The following is a 15,000-nucleotide window of genomic DNA, read 5'->3' as shown; positions in this document are numbered from 1 at the left end:
AGAGAGAGAGAGAGAGAGAGAGAGAGAGAGAGAGAGAGAGAGAGAGAGAGAGCACGTCTGGATTTAATATATTCCATCTTTTGGCGATTGACCACTGAATCTTAAATCTCGAGAGAGAGAGAGAGAGAGAGAGAATATAAGAATCGGTTCGCTGATTCGACACAACAGAATATTAAAAATTCTCTCTCTCTCTCTCTCTCTCTCTCTCTCTCTCTCTCTCTCTCTCTCTCAGTTATCCGTCACTGGAACAAACTTTTTAATGATTTTTTTAGTGAGAAATCGATTTTTTTTTTTAAGAATTTGTATTGAATGACTTTCTGGTGCCTGCTCTTCCATGCTTCCCTTATTCTTCTTCTTCCTCCTCCTCCTCCTCCTCCTCCTCCTCCTCTTTACAGTAATCACTTGGCTCTCATCTCCCTTAAGAACACTGTCTCCTCCTCCTCCTCCTCCTCCTCCTCCTCCTCCTCCTCCTTCCTCTTCCTCCTTTAATTCCTTGTCCTCGTATCAGTAACGTTTTTCTATTCATTCTAATTACAGTTTCCTCCTCCTCCTCCTCCTCCTCCTCCTCCTCCTCCTCCTCCTCCTCCTCCTCCTCCTCTTCCTTGTCAATGCTCTGTTCCCTCTCCTCTTTCTTCTTTTAATCCTCCTCTTTTTTTCATTCCTGCCTTGTCTCCTGTCTTCCTCCTCCTCTTCCTCTTCCTCCTCCTCCTCTTCTTCCTTCTCTTTCTCCTTCTCTTCTCTTCTTCCCTGACGTTATTTTGTTTCATTTCCCCTTTTAATCCTCCTTTATTTTCATCTGTGGTCTTCTTCCTCTTCTTCTTCCTCCTCCTCCTCCTCCTCCTCCTCCTCCTCCTCCTCCTCCTCCTCCCCCTTCTCAGTCTCCTCCTCATGTATTTTCTCCTCTCTCCTCTTGCTCCTCCCCCTCCTCCTCTTCCTCATTTCATTTCTGTTCTTCATTATTATAATTATTAATCATAGTAAGGTTTCCCTTCTCCTCCTCCTCCTCCTCCTCCTCCTCCTCCTCCTCCTTCTCCCTCTGTCTTGTTTCACTTTATTCATTATCATAATTAATCATTGTATGCTCTATTCTTATCTCCTCCTCCTCCTCCTCCTCCTCCTCCTCCTCCTCGTTTCCACCTCTGCATTATCTTCATCCTCTGTTTTATTTTCCAGCTCTTGCTCAACCTCCACTCACCTCCACCACCACCATCACCACCACTCATATCAACCACCACCACCACCACCAGTCATCACCAGTTACCACCAACACCGCTACCTCTACCTAACTTCAATAATGGCCATTCGCAACCATCATCAACACTATTACTACCCCTATAAAGAGATGGCAGCAAAGGTTAAAAAAAGCATGTATTAGCTATTGTGGTTATACTCTTCTGATACTCCTTTCTTATAAGCATTTTCTGGTCTGTGTTCCAAGCTCTAAGAAATATCAGTCACTTCCCACGCGAAATCAGTGGGAGGTTTTAGACTGTTCCTTCGTCCTCGTTGTGTTCCAAGCTTTCCCTCACTAAGAAATATCAGTCGCTTCCAACACACACACAAAAAAAAAAAAAAAAAAAAACGCTTCCTTCTAAACTTAATTTTTTTTTCTTCTAAATCTTTTTGGCCACTCTACTCTATTTAGGAGCAGTAAGTTGCGGGCTTTTTTTTCATATTGTTTTTTTTTTTTTTTTTTTTTTTTACGCCCTTGCACTGTCTGCTGTAAAAAAAAAAATGTTCTTCGCCTTCGTTGTGTTCCCAGCTCTCCCTTACTAAGAAATATCAGTCGCTTCCCACGCGAAATCAATGGGAGGTTTTAGACTGTTCCTTCGCCCTCGTTGTGTTCCAATCTTTCCCTCACTAAGAAATATCAGTCGCTTCCAACGCGAAATCAATGGGAGGTTTTAGACTGTTCCTTCGCCCTCGTTGTGTTCCAATCTTTCCCTCACTAAGAAATATCAGTCGCTTCCAACGCGAAATCAATGGGAGGTTTTAGACTGTTCCTTCGTCCTCGTTGTGTTCCAAGCTTTCCCTCATTAAGAAATATCAGTCGCTTCCAACGCGAAATCAATGGGAGGTTTTAGACTGTTCCTTCGTCCTCGTTGTGTTCCAAGCTTTCCCTCACTAAGAAATATCAGTCGCTTCCAAGGCGAAATCAATGGGAGGTTTTAGACTGTTCCTTCGTCCTCGTTGTGTTCCAAGCTTTCCCTCATTAAGAAATATCAGTCGCTTCCAAGGCGAAATCAATGGGAGGTTTTAGACTGTTCCTTCGTCCTCGTTGTGTTCCAAGCTTTCCCTCACTAAGAAATATCAGTCGCTTCCAACGCGAAATCAATGGGAGGTTTTAGACTGTTCCTTCGTCCTCGTTGTGTTCCAAGCAAATCAATGGGAGGTTTTAGACTGTTCCTTCGTCCTCGTTGTGTTCCAAGCTTTCCCTCACTAAGAAATATCAGTCGCTTCCAAGGCGAAATCAATGGGAGGTTTTAGACTGTTCCTTCGTCCTCGTTGTGTTCCAAGCTTTCCCTCATTAAGAAATATCAGTCGCTTCCAAGGCGAAATCAATGGGAGGTTTTAGACTGTTCCTTCGTCCTCGTTGTGTTCCAAGCTTTCCCTCACTAAGAAATATCAGTCGCTTCCAACGCGAAATCAATGGGAGGTTTTAGACTGTTCCTTCGTCCTCGTTGTGTTCCAAGCTTTCCCTCACTAAGAAATATCAGTCGCTTCCAACGCGAAATCAATGGGAGGTTTTAGACTGTTCCTTCGTCCTCGTTGTGTTCCAAGCTTTCCCTCACTAAGAAATATCAGTCGCTTCCAACGCGAAATCAATGGGAGGTTTTAGACTGTTCCTTCGTCCTCGTTGTGTTCCAAGCTTTCCCTCACTAAGAAATATCAGTCGCTTCCAACGCGAAATCAATGGGAGGTTTTAGACTGTTCCTTCTTCATCGTTGTGTTCCAAGCTTTCCCTCACTAAGAAATATCAGTCGCTTCCAACGCGAAATCAATGGGAGGTTTTAGACTGTTCCTTCGTCCTCGTTGTGTTCCAAGCTTTCCCTCACTAAGAAATATCAGTCGCTTCCAACGCGAAATCAATGGGAGGTTTTAGACTGTTCCTTCGTCCTCGTTGTGTTCCAAGCTTTCCCTCACTAAGAAATATCAGTCGCTTCCAACACACAAAAAAAAAAAAAAAAAAAAAAAAAAACGCTTCCTTCTAAACTTAATTTTTTTTTCTTCTAAATCTTTTTGGCCACTCTACTCTATTTAGGAGCAGTAAGTAGCGGGCTTTTTTTTCATATTGTTTTCTTTTTTTTTTTTTTTTTACGCCCTTGCACTGTCTCTGCTGTAAAAAAAAAAAATGTTCTTCGCCCTCGTTGTGTTCCAAGCTCCCCCTTACTAAGAAATATCAGTCACTTCCAACTCGAAAACCAATGGGAGCTTCTAGACTGTTCCTTCGCCCACGTTGTGTTCCAAGCTCTCCCTTACTAAGAAATATCAGTCGCTTCCAACGCGAAATCAATGGGAGGTTTTAGACTGTTCCTTCGCCCACGTTGTGTTCCAAGCTCTCCCTTACTAAGAAATATCAGTCGCTTCCAACGCGAAATCAATGGGAGGTTTTAGACTGTTCCTTCCCTCACGTTGTGTTCCAAGCTCCCCCTCACTAAGAAATATCAGTCACTTCCAACTCGAAAACCAACGGGAATAAGATCATGGAAGCGAAGTCGGGTAGAAGACAGTCAGTACAGTGGTAAAATTCTTGCGCTCTCGTCGGCGAAATTTAAGGGAAAGTCCATCATTTCAGTTCAGTTCAATCAGTCAGTCAGTCAGTCAGTCACCCAGCCAGCCAGTCATTCCAGTTCTTTATGCCCCTTTCTCCCTCTCCTCAGTCAAGCCCAGTTTCCTACGCGGGCCCAAGGACACGGTGAGCCTGAGCGAGCGACGCGTGGAACTGCAGTGCCTGGTGAACGGGGACCCGCCGCCGCAGGTCACGTGGCGCCGCCTGAGGGGACCCCTGCCCGAGGACCGAACACAGATACTAGACGACCACACCCTCAGGTAAGGCGGTGGTAGTAGTAGTAGTAGTAGTAGTAGTAGTAGTAGTAGTAGTGATGGTTATGGTAGTAGGTGGTATTTTTGGATAGGGGAAGTTATATATGAGAAGAAAGAGGAGAAAAAGGGGAAAACCGTAGTAATAGTGGTAGGGGTTGTTTTAGTAGTAGTAGTAGTAGTAGTAGTAGTAGTAGTAGTAGTGGTAGGGGATGGTGTTAGTAAGTAGGGGATGTTATATATGAGAAGAAAGAGAAGAAAAAGAGGAAAAACGTAGTAGTAGTAGTAGTAGTAGTAGTAGTAGTAGTAGTAGTAGTAGTAGTAGCAAATCCTCCTATTTTTTCCTCTTTTCCTCTCCTTTCCTTTCCTTCACTCCATGTTTCTCCTCATTCATCTCCCTCTCTTTCTCCCTCTCCTTCTCCCTCCACATTCCTTCCGTATATTTCTCTTTCTTTAATTCTCTCTTCCCCTCTATTTTTTTTCCTCCATAGTTCTTATCTTTCTCCTTCCCTCTCCCTTTCCCTCTTTCTTTTGCTCCATATTCTTTCTTATCTCCTCTCCCTCCTTCCCTCTTTATTTTTTTTTCCTTTTTCTCCTTTCTCTTTTTCCCTCTGTCTCTTCCTCCATGCTCCCTTTCAATCAATCTCTCCCTCCCTCTCATTCCTTCCCTCCATATTGCCTCTCTTATCTCTCTCTCTCTCTCTCTCTCTCTCTCTCTCTCTCCATTTTTCTCTTCTTTCCATATTAAATTTCTTCTCAAATTCTTTCTTATTTTCTTCTTTATTATTTTTTATGGTATTTGAGGAAGATAGGAACAGGATAGGGTAGAAGTAGTAGCAGTACCAGTAGTAGTAGTAGTAATGGTAGTAGTAGTAGAGATCTATCATCCTTCAAAATATACACACAAATTCACTTTTTTTTTTTTCCTGCAAATCGAAAGAGTTGATTTTCGGGGGACATTTTTTTATATATTTTTTTTAAAGTTAACTGTGGTGTGTGTGTGTGTGTGTGTGTGTGTGTGTGTGTGTGTGTGTGGATGAATGGATTTTGGTCTTTGTATATTTGACCTTCTCTCTCTCTCTCTCTCTCTCTCTCTCTCTCTCTCTCTCTCCACACACGCACACAACACTATTAAATTTTGATCATATGAATCTGAATGCCATTAGAGAGAGAGAGAGAGAGAGAGAGAGAGAGAGAGAGAGGAATTATAGTGTGGATTTATTTTTCCCTCCTTTCATTTTATTTTATTTTTGTCTAATTTTCTTTTCCTTTTCCTTTTTTTTACGGGGTAACTATTCTAAGGTCTGGTATAATATCTGGTATAATGTTTCTGTCTGTTTTTACTAATATGACGTCTGGTGTAACGGTATAATGTCTAGAATAATGTCTGGTATAATGGTATAATGCTTGGTATAATGTCTCCTTTCCATATTAGATTTATTCTCAATTTCTTTTTTTATTTTCTACTATATTATTTTTTTATGGTATTTGAGGAAGATTGGGACAGGATAGGGTAGCAGTTGTAGTAGTAGTAGTAATAGTAGTAGTAGTAATAGTAGTAGTAGTAATGGTAGTAGTAGTAGCAGTCTGTCATCCTTCGAAATAAACACACAAATTCACATTTTTTTTATATATTTTTTATGAATTTTTTCCTTTACGTGCTAATCGAAAGAGTTGATTTTCGGGGGACGTTTTTATTTTATTTTTTTAAGTTAACTGTGGTATGGAGGTGACTATTCTATATTCTCTGGGTCTGTAGTCACGTCTGTTTCCCTTCCTCCCTGCACAGAATCTCTCGCGTGACCACCGCTGACGAGGACACGTACGTCTGCGAGGCCGTGAATGTGGTGGGCACGGCCAGGACCAACGCCTCGCTCACCGTCTATAGTGAGTAGGGGTGAAGTATCGGGAAGGAGTGAGAGTGAGGGGAGGTGGAGCTCAGTGGGGGTTGTTGGTGTGAGTGTGTGTGTGTGTGTGTGTGTGTGTGTGTGTGTGTGTGTGTGTGTGTGTGTGTGTGTGTGTGTGTGGGGGGGGGGATGTGTGAGGGGAGAATGGGGATGTGTGTGTCTCTCTGTGTGTGTGTGTGTGTGTGTTTTCTTTTTCATCTTTGTCTTATTCATTTTCCTTATTATTTCTTAGTTTTTTTTTTCGTTTTTTCTTTCCTACCATTCCAATTTTCCACTTCCTCCCTTCTCTTTTTTTCCCCTTTCCTTTTCTCAAGTTTCCTTCCTTTTTTTCTATTTATTGTTTTTCGTTCCTCAGGTTTCCTTCTCCTCTATTTGTCATTTCTTTTCCCTTTTTCTTTTTTCATTAACTTTTTCCTCTAACTTTCTTCAATTGAAAGGAAACGAAAAAGATAAAATTGAAAAAAAGATGAAAAGGAAAATAAACGAATGGAAGAGAGAGAGAGAGAGAGAGAGAGAGAGAGAGAGAGAGAGAGAGAGAGAGAGAGAGAGAGAGAGAGAGAGAGAGAGAGAGAGAGATGTAAAGAGAAATATAATGTTTAAGAGAAAAATACAATTTATGCTTGGAGAAGGAAGATTAGAGAGAGAGAGAGAGAGAGAGAGAGAGAGAGAGAGAGAGAGACTAACATGTAAAGAGAAATATAATGTTTAAGAGAAAAAAAATACGAATTTATGCTTGGAGAAGGAAGATTAGAGAGAGAGAGAGAGAGAGAGAGAGAGAGAGAGAGAGAGAGAGATTATCAACAAGTAATGAGAAAATAAAAATTGTAAAAAATGTGAAAATATAAACAAGAGAGAGAGAGAGAGAGAGAGAGAGAGAGAGATTCTTATGATTTTGGTAACTCACTTTCACTACTACAATTCCACTACGACCCCCCCCCCCTACAAATACGACCTCTAAATCATCTCTCCTCCCCCCTCCCCCTCCCCCCTCCCCCACGACCACTACGACCCCCCTCTAACGACCCCCCAGATCACCATAACCCCCCCTTAAAATACGACCTCCCTCTTTGAAATACGACTCCCCTTGAAAAGCGATCTCCCCCTTTGAAATACGACCCCCCTTGAAGTACGACCCACCCCCCTTGAAATACGACCCCCCCCCTTGAAGTACAACCCCCACCCTTGAAACACGACACCCCCCTTGAAATACGAACCCCCTCTTGAAGTATGACTCCCACCCTTGAAGTACGACCCCCACCCTTGAAATACGACCCCTTCTTCATGTGCGACTCCCTCTCCTTCAAATACGACCCATCTCCCTATAAATACGACCGCCCTCTTGAAATACGACCGCCCCTTGAAATACGCCCCCCTTGAAGTACGACCCACCCCCCTTGAAACACGAACCCCCCCCCTTGAAATACGACCCCCTTTACAACTGCGACCCCAAAAAAACACCTCTAACCCCTCACACTAGCACTACGACCTCCCCCTCTCCCCGCACGACCACTACGACCCCCCCTTACGTCCTCCCTTTCTCCCCCAGCCGCCCCCGAGTTCCTGGTACGGCCGCAGGATGTCAAGTCGTTGGAGGGATCGTCGGCGGCCTTCGAGTGCCTGGCGGTGGGTCGTCCTCCTCCCCTGGTCGTGTGGAGCCGCCAGGACGACCACCACCTGCTCCTCCCCCGCCAGGACACACCCTCAGGCGCCCCGGACGACCAGCCCAACGTGTGGGTCAACGCCGAGGGAACTCTCATTATTAACAAGGTGAGGAAGAGGGAAGGGAGGGAAGGGGAAGGAAGGGGAAGGGGGCGATAGAAAAGAAAGGGGAAGGGGGCGATAGAAAAGGAAGGGGAAGAAGGGGTGAGTGAACTGGAGGGAAGAGGAAAGGGTGAGAAGGAAGGGAAAAGGGGAGAGAGGAGAGGGAAGGGGAAGGGAGAGGGAAAGGAAGGCTAGGGAAGGGAGGGGGAGGGAAGGGAAGGGAAGGGAAGGGAAGGGAAGGGAAGGGAAGGGGAGGGAAGGGAAGGGAGGGAAGGGGGTTAGTGATAGAAAGAGAAAGGAAGGGAAGGGGAGGGGAGAGGGAGGAAGAGGGAGAAGGGATTAGGTTAGTTAGGGGAGCTAATCCTAACCCAGGGAAGGGGAAGGGAAGGAAAATAATGAGTAATAATAATAATAATAATAATAATAATAATAATAATAATAATGATAATAATAATAATCCCAAGCTGTCCCTTACTAAAGATTATTATTATTATTATCATTACTAAGTTTTCCGACCGCAGAGAGAGAGAGAGAGAGAGAGAGAGAGAGAGAGAGAGAGAGAGAACCATTCAATTAAGCACTCACTCGCTCACTCACTCGCTCGCTCTTTCAGTAACTCACTTATTCACTTAACTACACTTTCTCTTTTTTTAATATTTGCTTACTTTATCATTTACTCATTTACTCATCCACTCACTTTTTCAGACATTCATTCACTCATTCAGTTCTTCTCGTTTGCTTACTCATATTTGTTTATTTACTCACTCAATCCGTTCATCAGATATTCATTCATTCACGCACTTGTACAATTACTCACTCATTCACATTCTTAGACGTTCATTCACTCATTCTTTTCTTCTCGTTTGCTTACTCACATTTGTTTTCTTATTTACTCACTCAATACGTTAATCAGATATTCATTCACGCACTTTCACAATTACTCACTCACTTTCTCACTTTTTTTTACTCACCCTTAAGAAAGAAAATCGTTTACTCGCTTCCTTATTTACAAACACATTATCAAATCTGTTCCTCATATACCCATTCGCTCACTCACTCACTCACTCACTAACTCACTGTCTCTCACACACACACTCACTCACTCACTCACTCACTCACTCACTCACGGTCTCTCTCACTCACTCACTCACTCATTCACACACACACACACACACACACACACACACACACACACACACACACACACACACTCCCTTAAGAACCTGTCACACCTTAACGTTTTAGAGAACGTATGGCTAGCGTATGGTAAACATGTTAAACGGTGGCGTACGCTGAACTCTTCGTTTTTCGGCGCGTTGTCGACGTATGCAGAGCGTATAAGACAACGATCGGGGAACGTACTCAGCGCGTGAGGAACGCTGTCCATTATACTAATGAATACAACGCGTGAGGAACGATCAGAGAACGAATGATAACGATCGCCTAACGTGCCTTTAACTTATCCCCAGCGTATGCATAACGTACTGGCCACACGCTGGCATACGTCGAGAATTTTGTGCATGCTCAAAAACTTCTCGCTGTCCCTGCGTACGACGACGTACGGCACCGTACGCCACCGTACTTCAACGTACCCTAACGATGGAGCAGCGTACCCATAACTTATTCAAGCGTATGCTGAGCGTGTGCCACCGTTTTCCATACGCTAGCCATACGTTCTCTAAAACGTTAAGGTGTGACAGGCCCATTACTTACCCACATTGACTCACAGCCTCTTACTCACTCATTCCTCTCACCCTCTCTCTCACTCTCTCTCTCTCTCTCTCTCTCTCTCTCTCTCTCTCTCTCTCTCTCTCTCTCTCTCTCTCTCTCTCTCCTTCATTCCCTCCCTCTCACACCCACTCACTCCCTCTCCCTTCCTTGCACAGGTAACCAGAGAGCTCGCGGGCTGGTACTCCTGCGCCGCCGTGTCCGCCGCTGGGTCCCTGGTGGCGCGCGCTCTCCTCGACGTGCCCGCGCCGCCCCTGCTCCCGCCCCCCGTCATCGCCCAGCGCCCCCGGAACCTCACCGTGACCCCGGGTACCTTGGCTGTCCTGGGGTGCCGCGCGGAGGGCGACCCGGCCCCGAAGATCACGTGGGAGAGGGACGACCAGCAGCTACCTGAGGACGACCCAAGATTTGAGATCCTGGAGTCTGGGGCGCTGCAGGTGGAGGGTGAGTGTGTGTGTGAATGTGTGTTAGGGGAATAGGGTATTTTGAGGGGGATATGGAGGGTAAGGGGGTTGGAAAGGGGGTTAAGGGGTGTGGAGAGAAGGGGTAGTGTGTTTTTTGGGGGTTGATGCGTGTGTGTGTGTGTGTGTGTGTGTGTGTGTGTGTGTGTGTTTGTGTGTGTGTGCGTGTGTGTGTGTGTGTACAGGATTAAAGTTGGTCTCATGCTGTCCTGTCTTATCTGCTTACATCCAGCTTATCTCCTAAATATTTCCTCATTCAGGTTAAAACCACTCGTACTTATGACTAATCTGTGTGTGTGTGTGTGTGTGTGTGTGTGTGTGTGTGTGTGTGTGTGTGTGTGTGTGTGTGTGTGCTTGGGGAAAAGCAAACTATGAGGAAAAATGTAAGTTTTGTCGATAATTTCTAAAGCGTGAAAAAAATCTTGTGCTGGAAATGTTAAACCCGATCTTCACCCTCCCTCTTAACCTTCCCTTAACACACCAGTCACCATTTCCTTCCCTTAAAACACCCATCACCCATATCCCTCCCTAAACATCCATCAAAAGGGAAAGAAATGGACGATAGAAGTGTTAGAGTTTAGGAAAGAAATGGGTGATAAATGTTTAAAGGAAAATATATAGGAGGTGGAAATTTTAAAAGGAAAGAAATGGGGCACTGGAAATTATAAAGGGAAAGAAAAGAGCGCTGGATGTTTTAAAAGGAAAGAAAAGAGCGATAGATGTTTTAAAGGGAAAGAAATGAGCGCTGGATGTTTTAAAAGGAAAGAAATGAGCGATGGATGTTTTAAAGGGAAAGAAATGAGCGATGGATGTTTTAAAGGGAAAGAAAAGAGCGATGGATGTTTTAAAGGGAAAGAAATGAGCGATGGATGTTTTAAAGGGAAAGAAAAGAGCGATGGATGTTTTAAAGGGAAAGAAATGAGCGATGGATGTTTTAAAGGGAAAGAAATGAGCGATGGATGTTTTAAAGGGAAAGAAATGAGCGATGGATGTTTTAAAGGGAAAGAAATGAGCGCTGGATGTTTTAAAGGGAAAGAAATGAGCGATGGATGTTTTAAAGGGAAAGAAATGAGCGATGGATGTTTTAAAGGGAAAGAAATGAGCGATGGATGTTTTAAAGGGAAATAAGCGATGGATGTTTTAAAGGGAAAGAAATGAGCGATGGATGTTTTAAAGGGAAAGAAATGAGCGATGGATGTTTTAAAGGGAAAGAAATGAGCGATGGATGTTTTAAAGGGAAAGAAATAAGCGATGGATGTTTTAAAGGGAAAGAAATGAGCGATGGATGTTTTAAAGGGAAAGAAAAGAGCGATGGATGTTTTAAAGGGAAAGAAATGAGCGATGGATGTTTTAAAGGGAAAGAAATGAGCGCTGGATGTTTTAAAGGGAAAGAAAAGAGCGATGGATGTTTTAAAGGGAAAGAAAAGAGCGATGGATGTTTTAAAGGGAAAGAAATGAGCGATGGATGTTTTAAAGGGAAAAAAATGAGCGCTGGATGTTTTAAAGGGAAAGAAATGAGCGATGGATGTTTTAAAGGGAAAGAAAAGAGCGATGGATGTTTTAAAGGGAAAGAAAAGAGCGATGGATGTTTTAAAGGGAAAGAAAAGAGCGATGGATGTTTTAAAGGGAAAGAAATGAGCGATGGATGTTTTAAAGGGAAAGAAAAGAGCGATGGATGTTTTAAAGGGAAAGAAAAGAGCGATGGATGTTTTAAAGGGAAAGAAAAGAGCGATGGATGTTTTAAAGGGAAAGAAAAGAGCGATGGATGTTTTAAAGGGAAAGAAATAAGCGATGGATGTTTTAAAGGGAAAGAAAAGAGCGATGGATGTTTTAAAGGGAAAGAAAAGAGCGATGGATGTTTTAAAGGGAAAAAAATAAGCGATGGATGTTTTAAAGGGAAAGAAAAGTGCGATGGATGTTTTAAAGGAAAGAAAAGAGCGATGGATGTTTTAATGGAAAGAAAAGAGCGATGGATGTTTTAAAGGGAAAGAAAAGAGCGATGGATGTTTTAAAGGGAAAGAAATAAGCGATGGATGTTTTAAAGGGAAAGAAAAGAGCGATGGATGTTTTAAAGGGAAAGTTTTAGAGCTGGAACTTTAAGGGAGCGGGAACGCCGTGACGTTGAATCAGATTTAAAGGGAAGGTGTGGCGAAGGGCGGAGAGTTTAAAGGGAAGGGAATGCTGATGGGAAATATTTAAAGGGAGAGAGAGAGAGAGATGGAAAACAATGAAGAAAAGTATTGAAATTTGAAATAGGAACTAGAAGGGGAGTTGGGTGTGTGAAGGAGGCTGTGTGTGGAGTAGAGTGTGTGAGGGGGGGCTGTGTGGGAGTAGGAGGGGAGTAGAGTGTGTGAGGGAGGATATGGATGAGAAATATTTAAAGAAGAGAGAAAAAATTGAAGGAAAAATAAGACTGTAGGGAATAGAGCATGTCGTGGATATTTTAAAGGTAGACTTAGACATAGATTAAAAAAAAAAAGTTACGAGAAAATAATATAAAGAAAAATAAATCAAGGTAAAAAAGTACTTTGGATATTATTATGAAAAAAAAGTTTGATATTGACGGAAAAATATTTACAGAAAGAGAAATAAAAAAAAAAATTCAAAAACGGTCATGGAAATAATAATGATAATAATAATAATTATAGTACTGATAATAACGTACCTGTTCTGTGTGTTGATTAGGTTACCTGCAATCACCGCTCTCAGGTGGATAATGACCCTAATGATGAAGGTGTACTAATAATGATAATAATGATAATAATAATAATAATAATAATAATAATAATGATAAGTAAAACAAAGACAAATTACTTTCATTCGTTTATTCTTGTTCCTCCTCTTGTTCTTCCTCCTCCTCCTCCTCCTCCTCCTCCTCCTCCTTTAATCACTTCCTCCTCCTCAAATATTTTTTTCTTCCTATTCCTATTTCCTCCTCCTCCTCCTCTTCCTCCGCCTTCTCCTATTATTTATTCCTCCTCCTCTTCTTCTTTCTCCTCTTTTTCTTTATATTTCTTTGTTTTTCCTTTTCTCACTCTTCTTTCTCTTCCTCTTCTTCCTCCTCCTCCTAATCATCATCATTTTATTTCTTGTTCCTAATTGTACTGTTCTACTTTCTCTTCCTCCTCCTCCTCCTCTACCTCCTAATCCTCCTCCTTCTCTTCCTATTTCTCCTACTTATCTTCATCATTATTTCTTCCTCTTATTCCTTCCTCCTCCAATTTCTTCCTCCTCCTCCTCCTCCTCCTCCTTCTCCTCTGCTTTTTCTTCCTTCACGTAATCACCTCTTTGTATTTTCCCTCCTCCTCTTTTTTTCTCTTTTTCCTCCTCTTCCTCCTCCTCCTCCTCCTCTTCTTCGTCATCATCATCACTTCTTTTTTTTTTGTATTTTTCCTTCTCTTTCCTTCTTTTCTTCCTCCTCCTCCTCCTCCTCCTCCTCCTCTTCCTCCTCGTCATCATCATCATCACTTCTTCCTTGTTGTATTCTTTGCTCTTCCTCTCTTCCTTCTCCTCCTCCTCCTCCTCCTCCTTCTCCTCTTCCTCCTCCTCCTGGTCGGGAAGGAAATTGCTTTGTGTTCAGGGACGCGCCGCTCATTGCCTCAGCCTGCTTATTGGGCCAACCTTTTGTGAGCTAACTCTAACTCTAAACTCTCGCTCTAACGCTATGTTTCGCTCTCTTTCTCTCTTTAACTCTCTCTAGCTTGTTGTCTGTGTCTGTCTATCTTATCTTTATTTTTGCTTATTATTGTTTTTTCCTAATTCACTACGTCTTTTTGTGAGCTAATTCTAACTCTAATCTCTCGCTCTAACGCTATTTTTCGCTCTCTTTCTCTCTTTAACTCTCTCTTGCTCGTCTGTCTGTCTATCTTATCAATATTTTTTGCTTATTGTTATTTTTTCCTAATTCACTACGTCTTTTTGTGAGCTAACTCTAACTCTAATCTCTCGCTCTAACGCTATTTTTCGCTCTCTGTCTCTTTAATTCTTCCTGGCTGGCTGGTTCTATATATTTTTCTGCGTCTATCTATCAAACTATTTTTTTTTTTGCGTATATTTATTTCTTCACTATTTTCGCTATACTTTTCTGCCTATATCTTTTTCTTCATTAATTTCGCTTTCCCTATTGTGTGCTGCCCTTGTGTGAGGTAACCAACTCTCGCTCCAGCTCTCTGTGTTGAACCCCTTGGCTATCTGTGACCGTCTAACTATATCAATTTTATATATTTTTTTTTTCTTAGTATTCTGCCATGTATTTGTCTGTTGTCCTTTTGTGAGATAACTCTGAACTTTTTTTTTTTCTGTTGGTCTATCTATTTCAATCTATCTATATCACTTTTATATATCTTTTTTTTTCTTAGTATTCTGCTGTATTTTTGTCTGTTCCCCTTGTGTGAGCTAACTCTAACTTTTTTTTTTTTAACTCCTCTGGTTGTCTGTGTATTTCAATCTATTTATTTACTTGTTCACTGTCGTTTTTTGTTTTTTTTAAGTCGGTGCGTTTTTTTTTTTTTTTTTTTAAGCACTAACTGTTTCTCTCTTCCTCTAACTTGTTAACTATATCCATCTATCTATCTATTTAGTTAGTTAGTTAGTTAGTCATCTCGTTGTTTTTTTAGTGTGTACGGTTATTTTTTTAGCACAAACTGTTTCTTTCTTCCTCTAACTTCTTAACTATATCCATCTATCTATCTATATATTTAGTTAGTTAATTAGATAGCTCGTTTTTTTTTTTTGTGTGTGTGTGTGTGTGTACGCTTTCCTAACTTAGAACTGTTTCTTTCTTCCTCTAACTTCTTAACACTATATCTATCTATCTATCTATCTATTTAGTTAGTTAGTTTTATGTATGTTAACTTATCATTATTCTCGTGTGTCTGTGTGAGTGTGTGTGCCTGTCTATGTCTGTCTGTGTCTTTCAATATTACTCTCATTAGTTTTCTTTCTCTGTGTTTCTGTCTGTCTTACACCTGACACCTCCTGCATATTAAGTGTGTGTGTGTGTGTGTGTGTGTGTGTGTGTGTGTGTCTCTCTCTCTCTCTCTCTCTCTCTCTCTCTCTCTCTCTCTCTCTCTCTCTCTGTGTCAACTTATTTATATTTATTT

The 15,000-nt window shown here is 42.1% G+C and overlaps 1 protein-coding gene across 1 annotated transcript in view; it reads left to right on the top strand.

Moving 5' to 3' along the window:
* The window catches only part of LOC127005703 (roundabout homolog 2-like), a gene marked incomplete at its 5' end in the record, with an annotated part of 160,774 nt that overhangs the window by 103,338 nt on the left and 42,436 nt on the right, over positions 1 to 15,000 (top strand). Inside the window, 4 exons of the mRNA XM_050874820.1 lie at positions 3,882 to 4,050; positions 5,831 to 5,928; positions 7,495 to 7,715; positions 9,596 to 9,881. Coding sequence (XP_050730777.1) covers positions 3,882 to 4,050; positions 5,831 to 5,928; positions 7,495 to 7,715; positions 9,596 to 9,881 — 774 coding nt within the window. The remainder of the gene's footprint in view (positions 1 to 3,881; positions 4,051 to 5,830; positions 5,929 to 7,494; positions 7,716 to 9,595; positions 9,882 to 15,000) is intronic.

This window comes from Eriocheir sinensis, chromosome 30 (genome assembly GCF_024679095.1).
Source record: "Eriocheir sinensis breed Jianghai 21 chromosome 30, ASM2467909v1, whole genome shotgun sequence".
NCBI classification, from domain to species: Eukaryota; Metazoa; Arthropoda; class Malacostraca; order Decapoda; family Varunidae; genus Eriocheir; species Eriocheir sinensis.
This window is presented reverse-complemented; position numbering and strand designations above follow the sequence as displayed.